The 17,519-nt window shown below is 44.2% G+C and overlaps 1 protein-coding gene across 2 annotated transcripts in view; it reads right to left on the bottom strand.

The window, feature by feature from the left end:
* LOC147423829 (SNF7 family protein) overlaps positions 1–17,226 on the bottom strand; it is a 137,528-nt gene extending 120,302 nt beyond the window's left edge. The window contains exon 1 of one of the 2 annotated variants that reach the window (XM_086502043.1): positions 16,977–17,226. In XM_086502043.1, the coding sequence (XP_086358169.1) occupies positions 16,977–17,165 (189 nt within the window). In that variant the 5' untranslated portion in view covers positions 17,166–17,226. The remainder of the gene's footprint in view (positions 1–16,976) is intronic. The other variant, XM_086502044.1, reaches the window with a different exon arrangement.
* Between the last annotated feature and the right edge of the window lie 293 nt (positions 17,227–17,519).

Below are 17,519 nucleotides of genomic sequence, written 5' to 3'. Positions count from 1 at the left end.
TGGATAGTTTCTGAACTTTACCAAGTAACGCCTAGTAACCTTGCCTTTCACTTTCCTTTCTTTGTGTGCCAAAATCTGTTCAAGGACCAAGATCTCGTCAAGTTCCTCGACTTCCGGCTGATCTTCAGCTGGCATATCTTCTGGCACATCACCCACATAGGGTCTGAGAAGACTCACATGAAACGCATTGTGAATCTTCCAACTGTCAGGTAATTTCAGCCTATATGCAACATCACTGATTATGTCGCATACTTGAAAAGGCCCATAGTAACGCATGCTGAGCTTTGGAAATAGTCTTTCCTTGCCCTTCATCTTCTTTAACCTTGCCTTTTCAAAGCGTAAAAGCACCCAATCACCAAGTGAATATACCACTTCACGACGGTGACGATCAGCTGCTTTCTTTTGTTTTGCCTGAGTCCTTTCTAAGGCCACTTTGACCTTCTTGTACATTTCATCCATGTCTTGAACATACTTGTCTGCTTCAAATATCTTGTCCTTTGTATGCAGTATGGGAGGAACTTTCTTGCCACCTTCAACTATCTCAAAGGGTGCCTTGCCAGTTGATGAATGCACTGTATTATTGTATGCATACTCCACCAATGGCAAATACTGCTCCCACTTTCCTTTATGCTCTGACACATAGCACTTCAGCAGATCTAGGACAGTAGAATTTGCCTCTTCTGACTGCCCATCTGTTTGAGGATGAAATGACGAAGAGAATTTGAGCATGGTACCCATATTCTCAAACAAGCCTCTCCAGAACAAACTTGTCATGCGTGGATCACGGTCGCTAATAATCGACTGTGGCATGCCATGATACTTGAAAATATTGCTCATAAACAAGCGTGCCATCTGATCTGGCTTTATCTTCTTCCTGACAGGAATAAAATGAGCCTGTTTGCTGAATCTGCAAATAATGGTCCAAATACCATCATTTCCTGTCTGCGTTCTCGGAAGATCAAAGATAAAATCCATAGCAATACTTTCCCATGGTTTATCTGGAATAGGTAGTGGTTGCAATAACCCTGGTGCCTTTTGCCTGTCAAACTTGACCTTTTGGCATATTAGGCATTCTCGCACAAAGGCATCCACATCTCTTCTCAATGTAGGCCAATAGAAGAATGTCTCAACCGCTTTAACTGTAGCATCGATACCACGATGCCCTGCATACGGTGGGACATGACTCTCTTCCATAACTTTGCGTCGCAATGGCTTTGTGACACACAATCTGCCATGCATCATCATGAACCCGTCTTTAAGAAGATAGTGTTCATGACGTTGTCCATCCATTAGTTGCTCGAAGACCCTTGCAAAATCTTCATCATTTGCATACTGTTCTCTCATATCATCAAGTTCATGATGATAAGGAATCGACACAGCTGAAATTTGTGGCTTCCTTGACAAGGCATCAGCCACAACGTTCTTCTTGCCTTCCACATGCAGAATCTGAAAATGGAACATGGACAAGATATTTGCCCATCGCATATGCTTCTCAGATAACTTTGTCTGTGTCAAGAAGTATCGCAAGGTCTGATGGTCCGTTTGGACAACAAAATCTGCACCTAGCAGGTAGTGTTTCCAACTTAAGAGCGCATGAATCACAGCCAGTAATTCTTTCTCATAGACCTGCATGGTCATCTCTGGCCCTTGCAAAATTCTGCTCTCATAGGCTACTACCCTGCCATCTTGCATTAGCACAGCACCAATGCTACTACCGCAGGCGTCGCACTGGACCACAAATGACTTCCTAAGATCTGGCAACACAATGACTGGATCTGAAGTCATCTTTTCCTTTAAGAGATTAAAAGCTGAAATCTCTTTCTGTGTCCATCTGAAGGTGACTGCCTTCTTTTGAAGAGCATGTAAAGGTGAAGCAATCTCAGCGAAATTTCGGATAAACCTTCTGTAATAGGAGCATAGTCCCAAAAAGCTTCGGACATCATGCACCGTCTTCAAATTTGGCCATGACTTGATCGCTTCGACTTTTGCAGGATCCATTCTGACACCGTCCTTTGAGACAATGTGTCCCAGAAAGTGAATCTCTTCCAGAAAAAACTCACTTTTCTTTGCATTGATGAGCAACCTATGACTGCGTAGCTCTTTGAACACAATGGCCAAGTGATGCCTATGCTCCTCTTCATTCTTTGAGTAGACTATCATGTCATCAAAGAACGTACCAACAAACTGCTGGTGTGGACGGAAAATTCTGTCCATCATCCTATTGAACGTAGCAGGAGCATTTGTGAGACCAAAGGGCATCACTAAAAATTCGTAAAGGCCAAACGTCGTTCTAAAAGCAGTCTTGTGCACATCCTCTGATCTAATGCGGATCTGATGATACCCACTCTTTAGATCTATCCTGCTAAACATAGCTGCTCCTTCTAATTTGTCCATAATATCATCAATTCTAGGTATAGGGAACCTATTCTTGATGGTATTCTTGTTCAGTGCACGGTAGTCGATGCACATACGCCATGAGCCATCCTTTTTCTGCACCAACAACACTGGAGAACAGAATGGAGATGAACTGGGCTGAATCAACCCCTTTTCTAACAACTCCTGTACTTGGCCCATTATCTCTTTCTGCTGAGCCGCACTAACCCTGTACGGAGGCTTATTTGGTGGGCTACTGCCTGGCACCAAATCTATCGCATGGTCCTCGGGTCTCTCTGGCGGTAATTGAGACGGTAATGAATCGGAAAAACAGTCACTATACTGTTGTAAAAACATTGACCTTTCTTTATCTAGCACAGATAAATTTGATTCATCACAATCTGACACTTCACGTGCAAAAACCAAGTACGCAGAAAGATGCTTTTTCATTACAGAAGTAATAGCAGAAGCTGATACAGTAGGAATAGACTCCCCTTTAAGCTTTACATCCAGAATGTGAGTCTTTCCCCTGCTCTGTACAGTGATCTTTTTGTTGTAGGCATCCATGATTCCCTGTACACGAAATAACCAAGGAATACCTAACAACACATCACATCCATCCAGTGGCATGATGTAAAATTCTTCAACATCTACATAGGACTGGATATGTAGACGCAACTTTCCAATGATGGGTGTCACAGCCTCTGTATGGCCAGGACATGCCAAACCTGCCTCTGCTGTATACCCCATCTCTTCAGGTCTGATTCCCAACTTTGAAGCCAATTCTGGGGAAATGAAGTTGGCTTTGGCACCTGGATCAAAGAAGATAAGCACTGTTTGATCCCTAACCTTTCCCCATGCTCTGCAAAGCTCACTTGCATCTGAATTTGGCTTGTCGCCCACCATATCTGGCACTAGACCAGCCATGGGCTTCTTTGCTTTCTTGTCTTCCTTGTCTTCAGAATCAGCTGGCCTTTTCTTTGTAGGACAATTGTAAGCAATGTGGCCAGGCTGCTCACATATAAAGCATTTGTTCTCTGTCCTCAGGACCTTCTTTTGCTCTTCTGACTTGCGAGGAAAACGTCTTTTCCATTTCTTTGCTGGTCCTTTTTCTGATTCAGCCGTAGCTTTGTCTTTCCCTGTGTTGGCCGACTCCTGAGTCCCTTTAGGAGCCTCATTGGGAACGTGCTTCTTGGCTGAATTTTTCTTGCCTGATCCTGCCTTGACGCCAGTGTTAAATTCACAATCTTCTCCCTTGAGCAAACCATTGCCAGTGTTTGCTACCTCGATGAGCTGCGTCAAAGTAGTGACTTTGGTCTTTGTGCAATATTTTCTCAATCCTTTGGGTAGGCCACAACAGTATTTTTCAATCTGTTCTGTCAATGGCACAAACCTATAGGAAGTTACTGGAAGTAGAGCTTTCCAAAACTTCCGATTGTAATCATCCAGATTTCTGCAAGTGGCAGCATTTAGCTGGTGCCATTCTGTCATGACATCTGCTTCAAAATCATCAGATAACCATGCTGCTGCAAAAATCTGCTTGAAGTAAATCCATGTGGACGGAGCTTGCCCTTGAAGCAATAAAGTTGTCCACCATTGTCCCGCATTCCCTGTCAAGAAAGTGGCTGCCTTGCGGACCTTTGAAGCCTCTGTAAAGTTTCCCCCTGCATAGGCCTTGTCAAACTGCTGGAGGAATGAAAGAGCCTTCTTCCTGTCATCAAACCCTGTAAAGGTCGTGAATGACACACCTTTGCCACCTTCTTTGTACGGAGTTGGCCTCTCCAGCGGCGTTAAATTGTCATATGGAAGTGACTGAAACATGGGAACACTATTAGGGTTCATCTGTGTTCCTTGGCCGCTATTAACTTGACCTGGAAATGCCATATTTGGCTGCTGATTTGTAATTCCAGCCATACCAAAATTTGCTTGTGGCATCCCAAATTGTCCCTGTGTGCTCTGAAACCCTGGTTGCATACCCATGACACTGTACATGGGGTTAGGCATCATCGTTTGAGCACCCGCAAACACTGTTCCTGGCGTATAAAACTGATTTCCAGGTGCATGACCAGCCATGCTCTGGAATACGGATCCACCTCCAAAATAGCCAGGGTGTACTGAAGGTGGTGGGAAGACTTGTTGCATAGCCTGTAAGTTGCTTCCCTGCCCATTAGAACCAGCTATAGGCGGTTGAAAGGTGGCGGGCTGAATTGGTACAGCTTGAAAGACTGGCATCTCAGCCACCTGTTCTTGCACCTTAGGCATACGTTGTGGAGACTGCATGTTCTCCGTCAAGTGTACAGGTGTTTCCATTGACTGTGCGGTATGAATCACCTGTGTTCGAGCCTTAACAGGCTTTTGAATATGATCCAGTGACCCAACTTGCTGAGACGGAACCGGAGGTTGCAGAAAGGCTAAAAACCTCGGATTCTGCATTACTTGTGTAAACATAGCCACAGCAGTAGCCAACTGGGTCCTGAATATATCATCATCAGTCTGTGGTGGTCTTGAGGACTCACCCACTTCATGCGTCTGTTGACCCTGTGAAGAGGAAACCTCTTCAGTCACATCATCTGGTCTGTCAGCCATAATTGCAATTCCCTGTGTCTGGTCTATGATCCCTTGTGTCTTCAAGTCCAAAACTGACCAAGGCTCACTTCTATGAAAAAAAGTGATTTAATCCCGTCGATGGAACCATGAAACCGGCCTGTTCAATCCAAAAAGGGCGGTAGACTTTACTTTAAACCTTGATTTAGCTTTCACCCATTATTAGTCGTCTATTTTACCTGTACTTTCAAGACACAACAAAGGGGAGAGGGATACAGGCTGCTAGATTGCACCTGTATGAGTAGACAGACACCAGATTGGCCCCTAACTTAGGCGCCCCTTTCGGTATTTCTTTATTGTTCAAAAGAGGGAATAAACGCTGTGGTTCCTACAAGCTGCCCCGCACAAACTCGGCTGAATTTCCACTGTTCCAGCCCGATTTCGGCAGCATAACTGTACTAGAACCCTTCACGGTCAGTATTCCCACGCATTGACTGACTTTCCCGACGCATACGGGCACTTTGCAAAACCTGGCGAGAATCTGCAGCACGCTGAATTCTCTGTTTTCAGCCCTGAAAATGCGCCAGATCGCCTGTACAGCGGTCCCCTTGCGTCCCCGAACCTCCTGGGGGTATTAGGGTCCGTTTAGGGCCAAAACCCTAAACCTGCAAAAATACACAGCAGGCTGTAATTCACTGTTTCGGGCTCCGTTTCGCGTGCCGGTCGCATCCCTAGCAAGTCCTCGAGCTCCCGCACCTGTAGGGCTACTTGCCCTTTGAATCGGACGAGATTTCTGGCGTGAAACCTCTCCGAATTCACCTGTACCTGCGGGGGGATTAGCCGCTAGCTAATCCAGTACCTGTGCAAGAGGCTCTTGCCTCGGCAATCGCGCATGAACCCACACAACTGTACATTGGTCAAATGAAGAGCCCACTAGAGGGGCATAACATACTGCCAAAGGGGAGAGAGAGGGCAGTGCGTAGCGTGCAGGGCATCACTCCTGGCACCGCATTGTGCATAAGAGGGAAAGCAAGCACTCCATAGCTCTTAACCTGTGACAGAGACTTGCAAAATGAGCCTCCCAACTATAAATCACGTTTTTGCCTTCTCTATAAGTAGTAAACTGGCCTCAAAGTGCCAAGTGTCACTCATTTGTGCATTTTCCCGCTTTAGACCCTCGGGTCTAAAAATATCTCACCTGCAGCCTCTGTTGACTTGGCCACAGAGTAACAAAATGATCCCCATGTCAAACTGCACGTAATGACGCGAAGACATTTTCAGGTCCCAAAATAGCAGTTCCCTAAATTTTAGGAGATGCTGCCATTGTATCTTTCTAGGTCATCCGACCCTCTTTGTACACTGCGGCCACATCCAGAACTGAAATGTAGCCTCTGTAGCAAAGGATTCCACTTTGGCTAGTCAATGACCCCACTTGGCTAACCATAGTCCTTGTCCAACCTTAGTGCTCTCTTGCCCTCAGGCCCGGACTCCCTCTGGACAGTTCCACACTAGCTATGCAATGCAGGGCAGTTAGATTTCCCGAGGGGTGTTTCCAAAAAGTGAAAGTAAATAGATAATAAGAAAGAAATCAACAAAAAGGATAGATAGTAGTCACACGCTGGTGACAGTTCATCTGCAAAACAATCTTTATATCTTTCTATTAACTTAAGTCTTTTTTGCTCTAAAGAGGAAGAAAGTTGTGAAACAGACACATCTCTCTCTCTTGCAAAAATCAAGTACGCTGAAACACACTTTTTCATTTCTTTCTTGATGGCAATGTGGTTGGCGATAGGAATACGCCAATCACCTGCATCTGCAAGTACAAGATACTCCTTTCCTTTATGAGCAAAAGATAAGGTTTTTTGAACATAGTCAGGAATGGGATGCATCTTGTAGTGCCAAGGCATTCCCAAGATAACATCGCATCCTTCAAGTGAAGCTAGTAAGAAAGACTCTTGATCCTTGTAGTCGTCGACCTTTAGATTCAACTTCCCTATGATTGGAGTAGAGTTTGAGTTCTGCCCTTTGAAAGCTGATTGCGCTTGAATAGAGACTCCAAAACGATTGGGCTGCAAGTTCAGGTCGTCAGCTAGCTGGGTAGAGATGAAGTTGTCTGTACTACCAGGGTCAAACAAAATAAGAGCCCGTTGGTTGTTGATACTACCCCATGCTTTGAGAAGAGCTCTTTCTTTTCCATCCTTGGTTGTATTTCCCTGTACATCTGGGACTGCATTGGAAGAGGGTGGTTGTGGAGGTTTGGTTGGACAGTCACCCTTCATATGACCAACTTGTCCGCACTTGAAGCATCTTCCTTCACTAATGTAGGTTCGCAACTCAGCAGGAGAGAGATATCTCCCTTTCTTGGGCTGATTTGGCTTTGCTTCTGCTTCGGAGGTGGTTCTTTTCTTCTTTTGAGAAGAAGTAGAAGAGGTAGGCTGCTCACGGAGAGCCTTCTGCTTAGCATGGTAAGTGCTTTGCTCCATCTTCCTGGGAGTACCCTTGTCATGTATTCCATCAGCTATGCGGGCTGATTCCATAAGTATCTGCAAGTTACCTCGAGGGTAAAGCTTCATAGCCTTTTGCAAGGCTTCATGCAAACCTGCTTCAAACTTGCGCATCTTCTCCGAATCGTCAATCTTCTTGAATGGAGTGACTTTCAAGAGAACGTCCCAAAACCTATCCACATAGCGTGGAACAGTTTCGTTCTCTGACTGTGAAAGTCGATCCCATTCTTTCTTTACCTCTTCCTAATAGTCTGGAGGAAGGAACTGTGCGTAGAACTCCTTCTTGAAAGCGGTCCAATCTTGGGGTTTGCGATCTTCCAGGATAAGGGTTAACCACCAATTGCTGGCGGTGCCTTTCAGATACAAACTAACATGGCGAAGCTTGGATCTTTCTTTAAAATTCCCTTCAGCAAATGCAACTTCAAATTGGCGGATGAAAGCCAAAGCTTTGTCATTATCACGCCGTCCATTGTAGGTGTCGAATTTCACATCTTTATCTCCCGACTTGAATGTTTTCTGCCTGTGGTGCTTCTTCTTATGGTGCTCCTTCTTTCGATGCTTAGACTCCTTGGGGACAGGAGTCCTTTCCCTTGAATGTACTTCTTGCTGCGACGGATCATCGAGAAACTATGTCTTCCAGATCCTTCATGAAAGAGAACTGAGGGGAATCAGGGGGATCCTGCTCTTTAACTTTTGGATTAAACCGCACAAGACGTTCTGGAGATTTCTTCTGCCTCTCGTGCATGCGGGAAGTTTCAATCAAAGGATCTTTTCTTGGTTGTGGCGCCTTTGGGTTCTGCGGGATTTCTCCCGACCCCATCGGCATTTTCTCCTTCCCTTTTTCAAGAGTATGGGGAATCTTTTGGACTTCTGGATGGGAGAGAGCTTTCTGCAACTCTTCCACCTGTTGTTGAAGGAGAGATAACTCTATCTCGCGTCCTCCCATTTCAGCAGTCTGCCAAGAGTCGTCAATCCCTTCAGGAAGAGAGAGAGGACCTTGCTCTGATACCATTGTCACAAAAATACGGAAGCGTAAACTGACGTTTATTTGCACTTCAAATACTCAAGAGAATTAGAGGGAGCGAGAAAACTTGACACTTCATTGGGGACCAGAAGATGGGCTGGTCCCCCCCCCCCCATAGAGAGAATATCTTTATTACTAAGGGAGAATCTTTACAAGCACACGAACGGGGTATACGCCCGTCCTCTATTCTTTCTTCTGTTCTGTTCTGACTACTGACTGAGAAAGTGTTTTCCACTTTCTTACTGCTTAGGGGATTTCCCCTCTTCTGCGAGACTGGTTGGAAGCTCTCGAAAAGAGAGTCTATCTTCCGAAACAGCTCATCGGAAGCTCTCACAGAGGAGAGTCCATCTTCCGCTATGTGTTGCCTTCATGCTCACATCAAACACAAAAGAGAAACAAGCAAAATGCACACGCACATGCTTGCTGTAATTTTCTGCACATAACCTGAAATTCTTCCCTGTGCACACCCCTACGCCGCAACAGAGGTCTTCTTCGCGATGGAATCGCGCCAAACTTGATGTAGACTTAGGATAAGGAGAGAGAAGAGAATTTCTATGGCTGATCTGCTGAAAACAGCCCTAATCGAGGTGATTAGGGGCTGAAAACAGAGAATTACAGCTGCCGCACTCTGCTAAGAGAGCGTTTACGGCAGCTTCTCGCGATGAAACTTCACCAGAAGGTGTCTATGACTGTGAGATCCCTTGTTCTTGACAATGGGAGCACAAGGCTACCACATATGTCGCAAGGGGCTGCTCTCAAGCTTCAATGGAGGGCTCCACCGCGTAGAGGACGCTCACATTAGGGGGGGTAGGTGCACTGCCAGCCCTGAAAATGGGGGAAGGGGGGGCTCCTAAATAGCCATCAGGGAGAGGGGGCGCTAGGAAGAGAGAGAGGGTGAGAGTGAGAGTGAGAGAGAGTTAGTTTGCATTGGTAAGTGTGCCACTTGGAACACTTACTTTAAAAACTTAAAAACCATTCAACTTTTGACTTTAAAAACTTCTAGCTCATTAATTAAAAATGTGCAACTAACTAACAACTGCTACCAATGATTCTTTTATGAGAACACCAAAGGTTTGTCGGCGCAATGCCGCACCGGCACTGCACCGCCTTTACCTGTTCACACTTGTTCGGCCGCCCGCCCGGGCACGGACCGTTAAATTTAATTTAACGAAACTTACCCTAAGGCTTTATTAGCTTTATTAGCCTTAGGGTCACTGTTCTAAGGACCCCATCTCATTCATGTGCTTGTACTGACGCGCGTATTTTTCCTGAGCCTAAAATCTGAGGCTACTGCTTACCCCTTTCTGAAGACCCGATTTCCCAATCACTAGGGCTTCAGGGTAATTTCTGCTAAGGTCCCTCTGAGGTGTTCTAGCCCGCATTTAGGCTCACCTGAGGCCTTAGAACTGCTAGGTCTATTCTAGTGTGCACACAACTAATTAGATAATTCTTTTCTCGTAAATAAATTAATTATTTACAAAGTGTGACTTAGTTACACCGACCCCGGTCCGTCCCCGATCCGTCCCCCCTGCGACCCGCCCGTCCGGCCCGTTTTCCGTCCATCCCTCGGCGTTCCCAGCCGTTACCGGCCCGGTTACGGCCGACCCCCGGGCCTAGGGCCCATCCCCCCCGTCCCCTGTAACTATGGTTTAGGCCCCTCGGCCGGCATCTGTAAGTTGGCTCCATTCTTTAGGCTTCGACACGTCAGCACTTTGTTACATCTCCCCTTCTTGAAAGAGAGTAATCGTCCTCGATTATAGCATATCTACAAAACAACTCAAGTTAGCTCAAAAATTTCCGAGGGACAATCAGTTTGCTCTTTTTATTAAGGAGTTAGCTTCTCCTTTCTGCTCTTTTGATCAAGGAGTTAGCTGCTCCTATCGGTTGTTTTTATCAAGGAGTTAGCTTCTCCTTTCGTCAAGATCGGAACTCTTGATATTCCGGCGTAGTAAAATTAGCCATCACACCCAGACCGTACTCATCTTCCTCGGGTGTCTTGATGCACTAAAATTACATACCCAGGCAATCTCATCCAATTAGGAATATTCACTGGTTGGCACATCACAATGCAACACAAATGCTCACATATGCATGTTACAAGACATAGAAACATAAAGCCGTCGATGAACACTCCCCCCGCAAATAACCATCCAAGTCCGGGCCATGAGCTGTTCAACGACTCCCTCATCACTCCTCCCGCAAATAACCTAAAAAGGTCCGGGCCATGAGATATAGAGGCCTTTTACAACCAAACGCCCCCCAGACCGCAGCCTGCGTCGATTGGAGGTGCTAAGAGTAACCACTGCTCATACTTCTTAATACTCCTCCCGCATAACCATCCAAGTCTGAGCCATGAGTAACAACAACAATACTCACCCCGTAAATAACCACAAGGGTTCGGGCCATGAGTAAAAACAACAATACTCCCCCCGTAAATAACCACAAGGGTCCGGACCATGAGTAAAAACAACACTTTTCAATCATTCAATACTCCCCTCGCAAATAACCACAAGGGTCCGAGCCATGAGTATGAACAAGCATTCTCAAACATCATTTCTCACTTCTCCACCCATGAGTAAAATCACCAATCATTGAAACCAGTATCAAACCAGAGTCAAACAATTCAAATCGGCACCAAAACACGTTCAAAACAGATAGCATCCATTTCAAACAAATTTCAAACAGGATCACCAAACAAGTTCTCAAACAGATTTGAAACTTAAAAAAGCAATCTCGACATCAGTCGAGCTCGAAAAGTCGACCGACTTTCCATCTTGGAACCTGCACAAAAAATTAGGGTTAGGTTCCTTCCATGAGGTCGTAGCCGAGCACAGCATGATCCGTCATCTCTTGGACAAACAGTGTTGCTTTGGCGACGATGGTAGTCCCAAGATAGCAATCGCACTAAACCTCCAAGGTCATCTACTCGTGAAGAGACATCTGCTGAGAGATGTCGAGAAATTTGAAGATATAATCTGCTAGGGTTTCCATGGCAAGCATTTCAGGATACCCCACTCTGCCAGAAGTTGCACTCCGAAGGAAGATATATATATATATACCTTCATAAGTTCAGAATAGTCTGAACTCACGAATTATAAGAGGGAATAAAGCACTCATAAAACTATAAAAGCAAGGGACACACGAAAAGAAAAGAAAAACAAAAACAAACAAACTAACTAACTAAATCACTTTGATTGCTTCGAAACAAAACTAGATAAAACAAAACATTATTAACTTAAAAATGTTTTCAAAAAAGGTATGTGTAAAATAAGTTGACGCAACTTACTTGGCTTAAAACAAGTACTCAACTTTAAGCAAACAAAAAAAAAAAAAAAAGGATAAGACATCTTAAAAACTTAATCCTCGAAATCAAACTTCACACAACAACCTATAACGGAACACATTCTTAAGTCCTCAGGTAAGCTAAATATGAAATCGAAAAATGAATACTACTACAAACCTACGAAGAGCAAAGAACCAAACTTGACAATATGTGATCTCAACTTCACTGCTTGTCCAAACAGGAAGAATAAGATTATCACCTTTATCATGCATAGCTTGGACAACAGCTATGACATCCCTACTCACGTCGTCAGTGCCCAAGAGTAGGTGCAGGTTTATATAGAGGTCATTCATGCTTTGAACGTACTCTACAAAACCAACGAGCCGAGTTTCTATCACCCTCCGGAGGTGATGGGCATACTCAGCCATGATAAAGGCTAGCAATTGTCAAGCTATAGTGAAAATACTAGAAACGCTAAAGATCAAAACAACAACATAAGGTGTTATTAAGTCAAACAATAAGTCGGCTTTTTAGCTCCCCACTTCTATTGAATTTACTACTGATTATCTTGAACATTCCAAAGGAAGAAACACTAAAAATAAACTTACTACGATGCAAAAATGAACGAACTTTTTTCATGATTCTTTTGAACGAGTATCCTTTTTCAACTAGTAAAGAAATAAGATGGCAAGATTGAACAACAAAAGTAGATTTACTAGAACAAAGACGAGAAAATCTAAATAGTTGAGAGCAAATGACACCGTACTTAGCTAAAAGAGAAATGTTCGAAGAAATGTGAGGCATGCGGATGATTTTTAGATTGGCATATTCTGGTTCAAGGCGCTTATCATAGATATCTACTTCTAATCCCAAGGGAGTCTGAAAAATCTTAAGGTCTAAAAAGGCACAACAATCACTATTTGTGGTACAGTTAAGTTCACAAAACTCCTTGGGATAAATCCCTCCGCCTACAGAACTCGAATTCAAGTACATAAAATCTTGAAAAGAAGGAACGTCAGGGACAAAAAGATCATCTACAAAGCGTCTTACATTGCATAACTTGTGCAAAAATATTGGGCAAGTGTTAGCAAGGACAAGACGCTCCATAAAATCAAACTCATAAGTAAAAAGATAGAAATTAGCAAGAAAAACAGCACAATTGGTACCCATAGGGATACCAATTGTTTGCTTGAAAAGAGAGTCGCCGATGGTTATATATAAATTGTCGCCGAAGGAAGATGTCAAAAACCATATAACTTCGGGCAAAAAAAAATTCTTGAAAGCTTGCCAAGTACTTGGAGTATGCTGCTTGGTAGCTGTAGATATCAACATCTGCATGGCCCTGCTTCTGAGAAAAACAGTGACTTAAAACAAATCTGGATCCTTCTCTTGCAAGTGATCTTAATTGGCTTATGCCCTGTAAGACACTGCGGTGAAGACGAGAGCGCGCCCGATGCGCGATGAAGTAAGGGTGGGAGTGGCTAATAAGTCCGGGTTGGAGGCCAAAGATATCCTCAAATAAAGCTCTGTCTGCTCTTTTGTGGGACCGGTATGCTTTCAGAAAAGCACACGCCTGATGCTCTGATACCACTGTCACAGGGCGGGCACCACGTGCCAATAGAAAAGAACAGACTGAACAACTTTAAGCACTTCAAATAACAACAGAACTGAAATGGAGAGAGAGACGACACGCGACACGGAGTGGCGGAATTCCACCCCAGAGAGTATTGGCCCCAAACCTTGGCACCCCTTTCGGTATTTCTTTATATTGCATCATCAAAGTACAAGCCGGTACTCCAGACTCTGCACCTTCTCCAGGAAGCATGCCAGAGAATGAGCCCTAGCCTCATATTTAAAGGCCCTTGGCCTGAAAAGCAATTTATATGAAAAGCTTTCAAACTCAAAAGCTTCTGGTCCAAAAAGCATAAAAAGTTTTCAAAAGCTTTTGGTCCAAAAAGCAATGCCAAAAGTTGCCAGCGCAATTTACGGAAATCCGTATAGCTTGCCATGTCATCAGCTAGCGCAAAACGCGAAAATACGTACAACCTGCCACGTCATCATGTCAGCGCAATTTTCGAAATTTGTCTGCTGCCTTAGGGTTAAGGTTTCTGGCAAAAATTAGGGTCTGCAGGTTTTAGGGTTAGGGTTTCCAAAATTAGGGTTTCAACAATTAGGGTTTTCAGAATTAGGGTTTCAACAATTAGGGTTTTCAGAATTAGGGTTTTTGGCAGAAATTAGGATTAGGGTTTTCTGCACTCGGGCAACCACGTCATCACTCTGTGACACTTCTTCTGTTGCTTGTTCTTCTTAGGGTTTAGGCCCCTCGGCCGGCATCTGAAAGTTGGCTCCATTCTTTAGGCTTCGACACGTCAGCAGTTTGTTACACCATGTGTCTAATTTGCTCCTTTTGGTTTAATTCCTAGTACCCACCAACTTATAAAGTCTTGTCGAGGGGCCTAAAGGACTTTAACTAAACCTAGCCACTTCTTTACTAGTCGGATTCCAGTGCTGATTGGCCCCAAACATCTCGTGGTTGCCTGGCTATAATGGAATATGGCTATAACATTGACTGTAGCGGAAATTGAAAAAACAATAGTGAGCATTTCCTTTAAGGGAATGCTTAAAGAGCATAAGAAGAGTGATTGATTAAAGGTAGCAAGATGAACATTACACCTAATTAGCTTGGCATGAACAATACTTGTAAAAGAAAGAGAGAAAGGATTAAAGAAATTGACAACAATTGAGGACCGGATTTATATGGAGCCGGTCCCCTCTCCTGAAGAAAGGAAAGAGGAAGAAGAAGTAACGTACGAAAAAGAAAGACTCCTCACTTGTTATTACTCTTATTGTTTAGCATAGCATAATAGCATAGTAATGGAAATGAAGCTTGCACTTTGGAGCATGGCTCTTGGTTGGAAATGAAGCATAATAGCTCCAAAGCTTGCACTTTGGAGCATGGCTCTTGGTTGGATTTGCATTCCATAGCCAAGAGTTGTTGGTATAGGCTCTCAACTTCTCAAGCTTGGAAAAGGAGATGGGAGTTTTTGCACAACACACTATGAGAATGAGAGTGTGTGTAAGTGTGTGAGAACGTATATGGGAATGAGGTGTGAGTGTGTGAGAGAGGGTATAAGGGCAAGCACACGCCCTCCTTGCTTGGGTCGACCCTCTCTTCTAGCTCATGCCTGAAAATGATTGGACCTCCGCAAGCCTGGCCAATCACATGCTTTGTGCCTATCAAGCAACAAGGATAGCATTAGAACAAGTGTCCTTCTTACCCCTTAGAGAGAGAGAGAGAGGGCTTGAATAATGCTTGAAAATTAATTAAACAAACTAAATTCTCATTGGACCCCTTTAGAGGCCAGTCTATTCCAAGTCTATGGATCATGGTATTTTGACCTTGCGTGCAACCAAGCACACTACGCCTCATCGTGATTGGTTCACTTCTCTTGAGATTGTCCCTAGCAAGAACACTATCAAATGTGTCAAACAATATCCCTTGTCCAGTTAAGTGTAACCAACAAGTCACCTAACAGGCGATAAAGCTGCAACAATGCCAGATTGAACCAACACCAACAAACTTGAACTGAAAAAGAACACGGCGGACAAGAGACAAAGTGGCATAGTTGCACTCTCAAAAGCAGTGACACAATATCTCTCGTCCAGTTAAGTGTAACCAACAAGTCACCTAACAGGCAATAAAACTACAATCATACCAAATTCAATCAAAAGAAACAAACTTGAACTGAAAAAGAACACGGCAGACGAGAGCGGCAGACAAGAGACAGAGTGACACAGTTGCACTCTCAGAAGCACTCGCCCCTCAACTATGCACCCCTTGCAATATTTCGTTACTTATTGACTAGAGTTGAAGTTACAACTATCGGAGAGCTCATACTCTCCAAGTCATCCGTAGTCACAATCTCAGAACTAGTGGTACCCTTGCCTCAGTTTTATACGCACTCATCCAAAAAGTTCAAAAGCGACTTGAAGATCACTCTCATAAGCATTGGGCCCTCAAACCAGGTGCCTCTCGAAGTGACATTTGTCGTAGAGCCCACACTTTCCCTCTTAAGTCATCAACAAAAGTCGCAAATTGAGAAGTAGTGACACCCTCACCACTCATTTGAAGGCACTACCCTAAAAAACCCAAAGCGACTTGAAAATCATAAGTTATTTTTCCCAAGTACTAAAAGCACCACGCAGTTGCTCAAAACCAACAAAAATCACCTACTCTCAAACTCACTAATGCTTAAAAAGCAATCCCAACGCCCAAAAGCATCTCCACATCAACCATGTCTCGTACAGTGTCACGTCAAAAGTCCGTATAGTGCCACATCAGCACCCGTCATACAATTTCAGGATTCACAACGCATACTCCAGAAGATTGCACTCATACTTTGGTCATCACTTCTTCAGGTCCTACTTTGGCTCTACTCTTCCAATCCACTCCAATTTGGTGTCAGCATGCCACGTCGTTACTTTGTGACATTAAGAAAGTTGGTAAGATTGTGCTTAATGCTGCAGGTGGTGGTCCTTCACTTGCAGATGCTTTATATGCATCTTGGATTAAGAAGAAGCTTCTATACGTATATGCACTTGTGAAACTTGATTTTGTAGTCAAATTTGTGGATAACAGATATGCTGATACAATTTCGGCATCTAGCACTTTGACCGTGAACTATATAAGCTTAATGCTTATAAGAAAAATGTAGAAGAATCAACCAGTGCTGTTTTTTATTCAAACTACTACACATATTGTGCAATATCAACTAGTCACGACGTTGACAACTAATGCTTGAATTACTGAGAATATGTCCAAATGAACTCTAGGGATCATGTCCAAATTCACCCTCAAAATAAAGTGATTATTAAAAGTTCATTAGGCACTCGTCATCAGTTTGTGACAAGCCGATAGGAAACCCATCAAATGGTGGCTTCAAATCGACTTGTTGAATAGCAAATTGGCAGGTCTCAGCTTTTTGAACCCACAGCCATCATCGCTCAAAACCCGTGGATAGTGTGAGTAGTTGCTTACAGCCTTGCCATTTCCTGGTGTTTGTTGGAAACCGTTTTTAAAAGCTCACTAGCACCAAATCTCCCCATGGAAAAAATTCTTTGCATGCATTGGCACTAGCCTGAGGTAGGCGGTCTCCTACCTTTTTCCTATCTGAGTGATGATAAGTACCAACAACCAGAGGAGACACATACAAAACAAGTTCCGTTCCAGCCAAGACAACGGTCTTACCGCCTGAGTATCAATAACGAGAAGGTTGAGGTGGCGAGCAAGGAGGACTATAAGGTCCTTCCAGAAATTGAAGCGCCCTTCCCAGTCAGCACGTTGCCCAGTGAGAGCCTTGAACCGAGCCGCACTCACCACATCGTCGTCCCAGCCAGCTACGTTGGAGAGCAGCCATGCCTGCATCGGCGACTCCATCGGAAGCCTGTAACTTTCAGCCTCTCTAGAAGGCCCTCGATTGTTAGGCCTCTGTCACATGCGGGCGCCCGGACACTTTAAAGGTTTTCTTTGGGCGCTTTACGTGTCATACAAAAAGACAAATTAATCTGAGGCTAAACATCAGCAGCGCAGCTGTTCACCGCCCAAACATGACCTTCACGCACTGTTAATTAAAGAATGTCTTGTTGTGGCCAAAGGGCGTTACCCCGGATGAGATTCTGCACCCGCGGACACATCCTCTTGCTACTCATTTTGCGCCACCTCAACGTCGCACACATTCGTGTGTGACAAGGGCCTTAGACTTTGATGCAAGATCTGAGAAAGCTTTGTGGA

Source organism: Adiantum capillus-veneris, chromosome 26 (assembly GCF_014529385.1).
Source record: "Adiantum capillus-veneris isolate H3 chromosome 26, ASM1452938v2, whole genome shotgun sequence".
NCBI classification, from domain to species: domain Eukaryota; kingdom Viridiplantae; phylum Streptophyta; class Polypodiopsida; order Polypodiales; family Pteridaceae; genus Adiantum; species Adiantum capillus-veneris.
The sequence above is the reverse complement of the archived record's forward strand: the minus strand, read 5'-3'. Positions and strand labels throughout refer to the sequence as shown.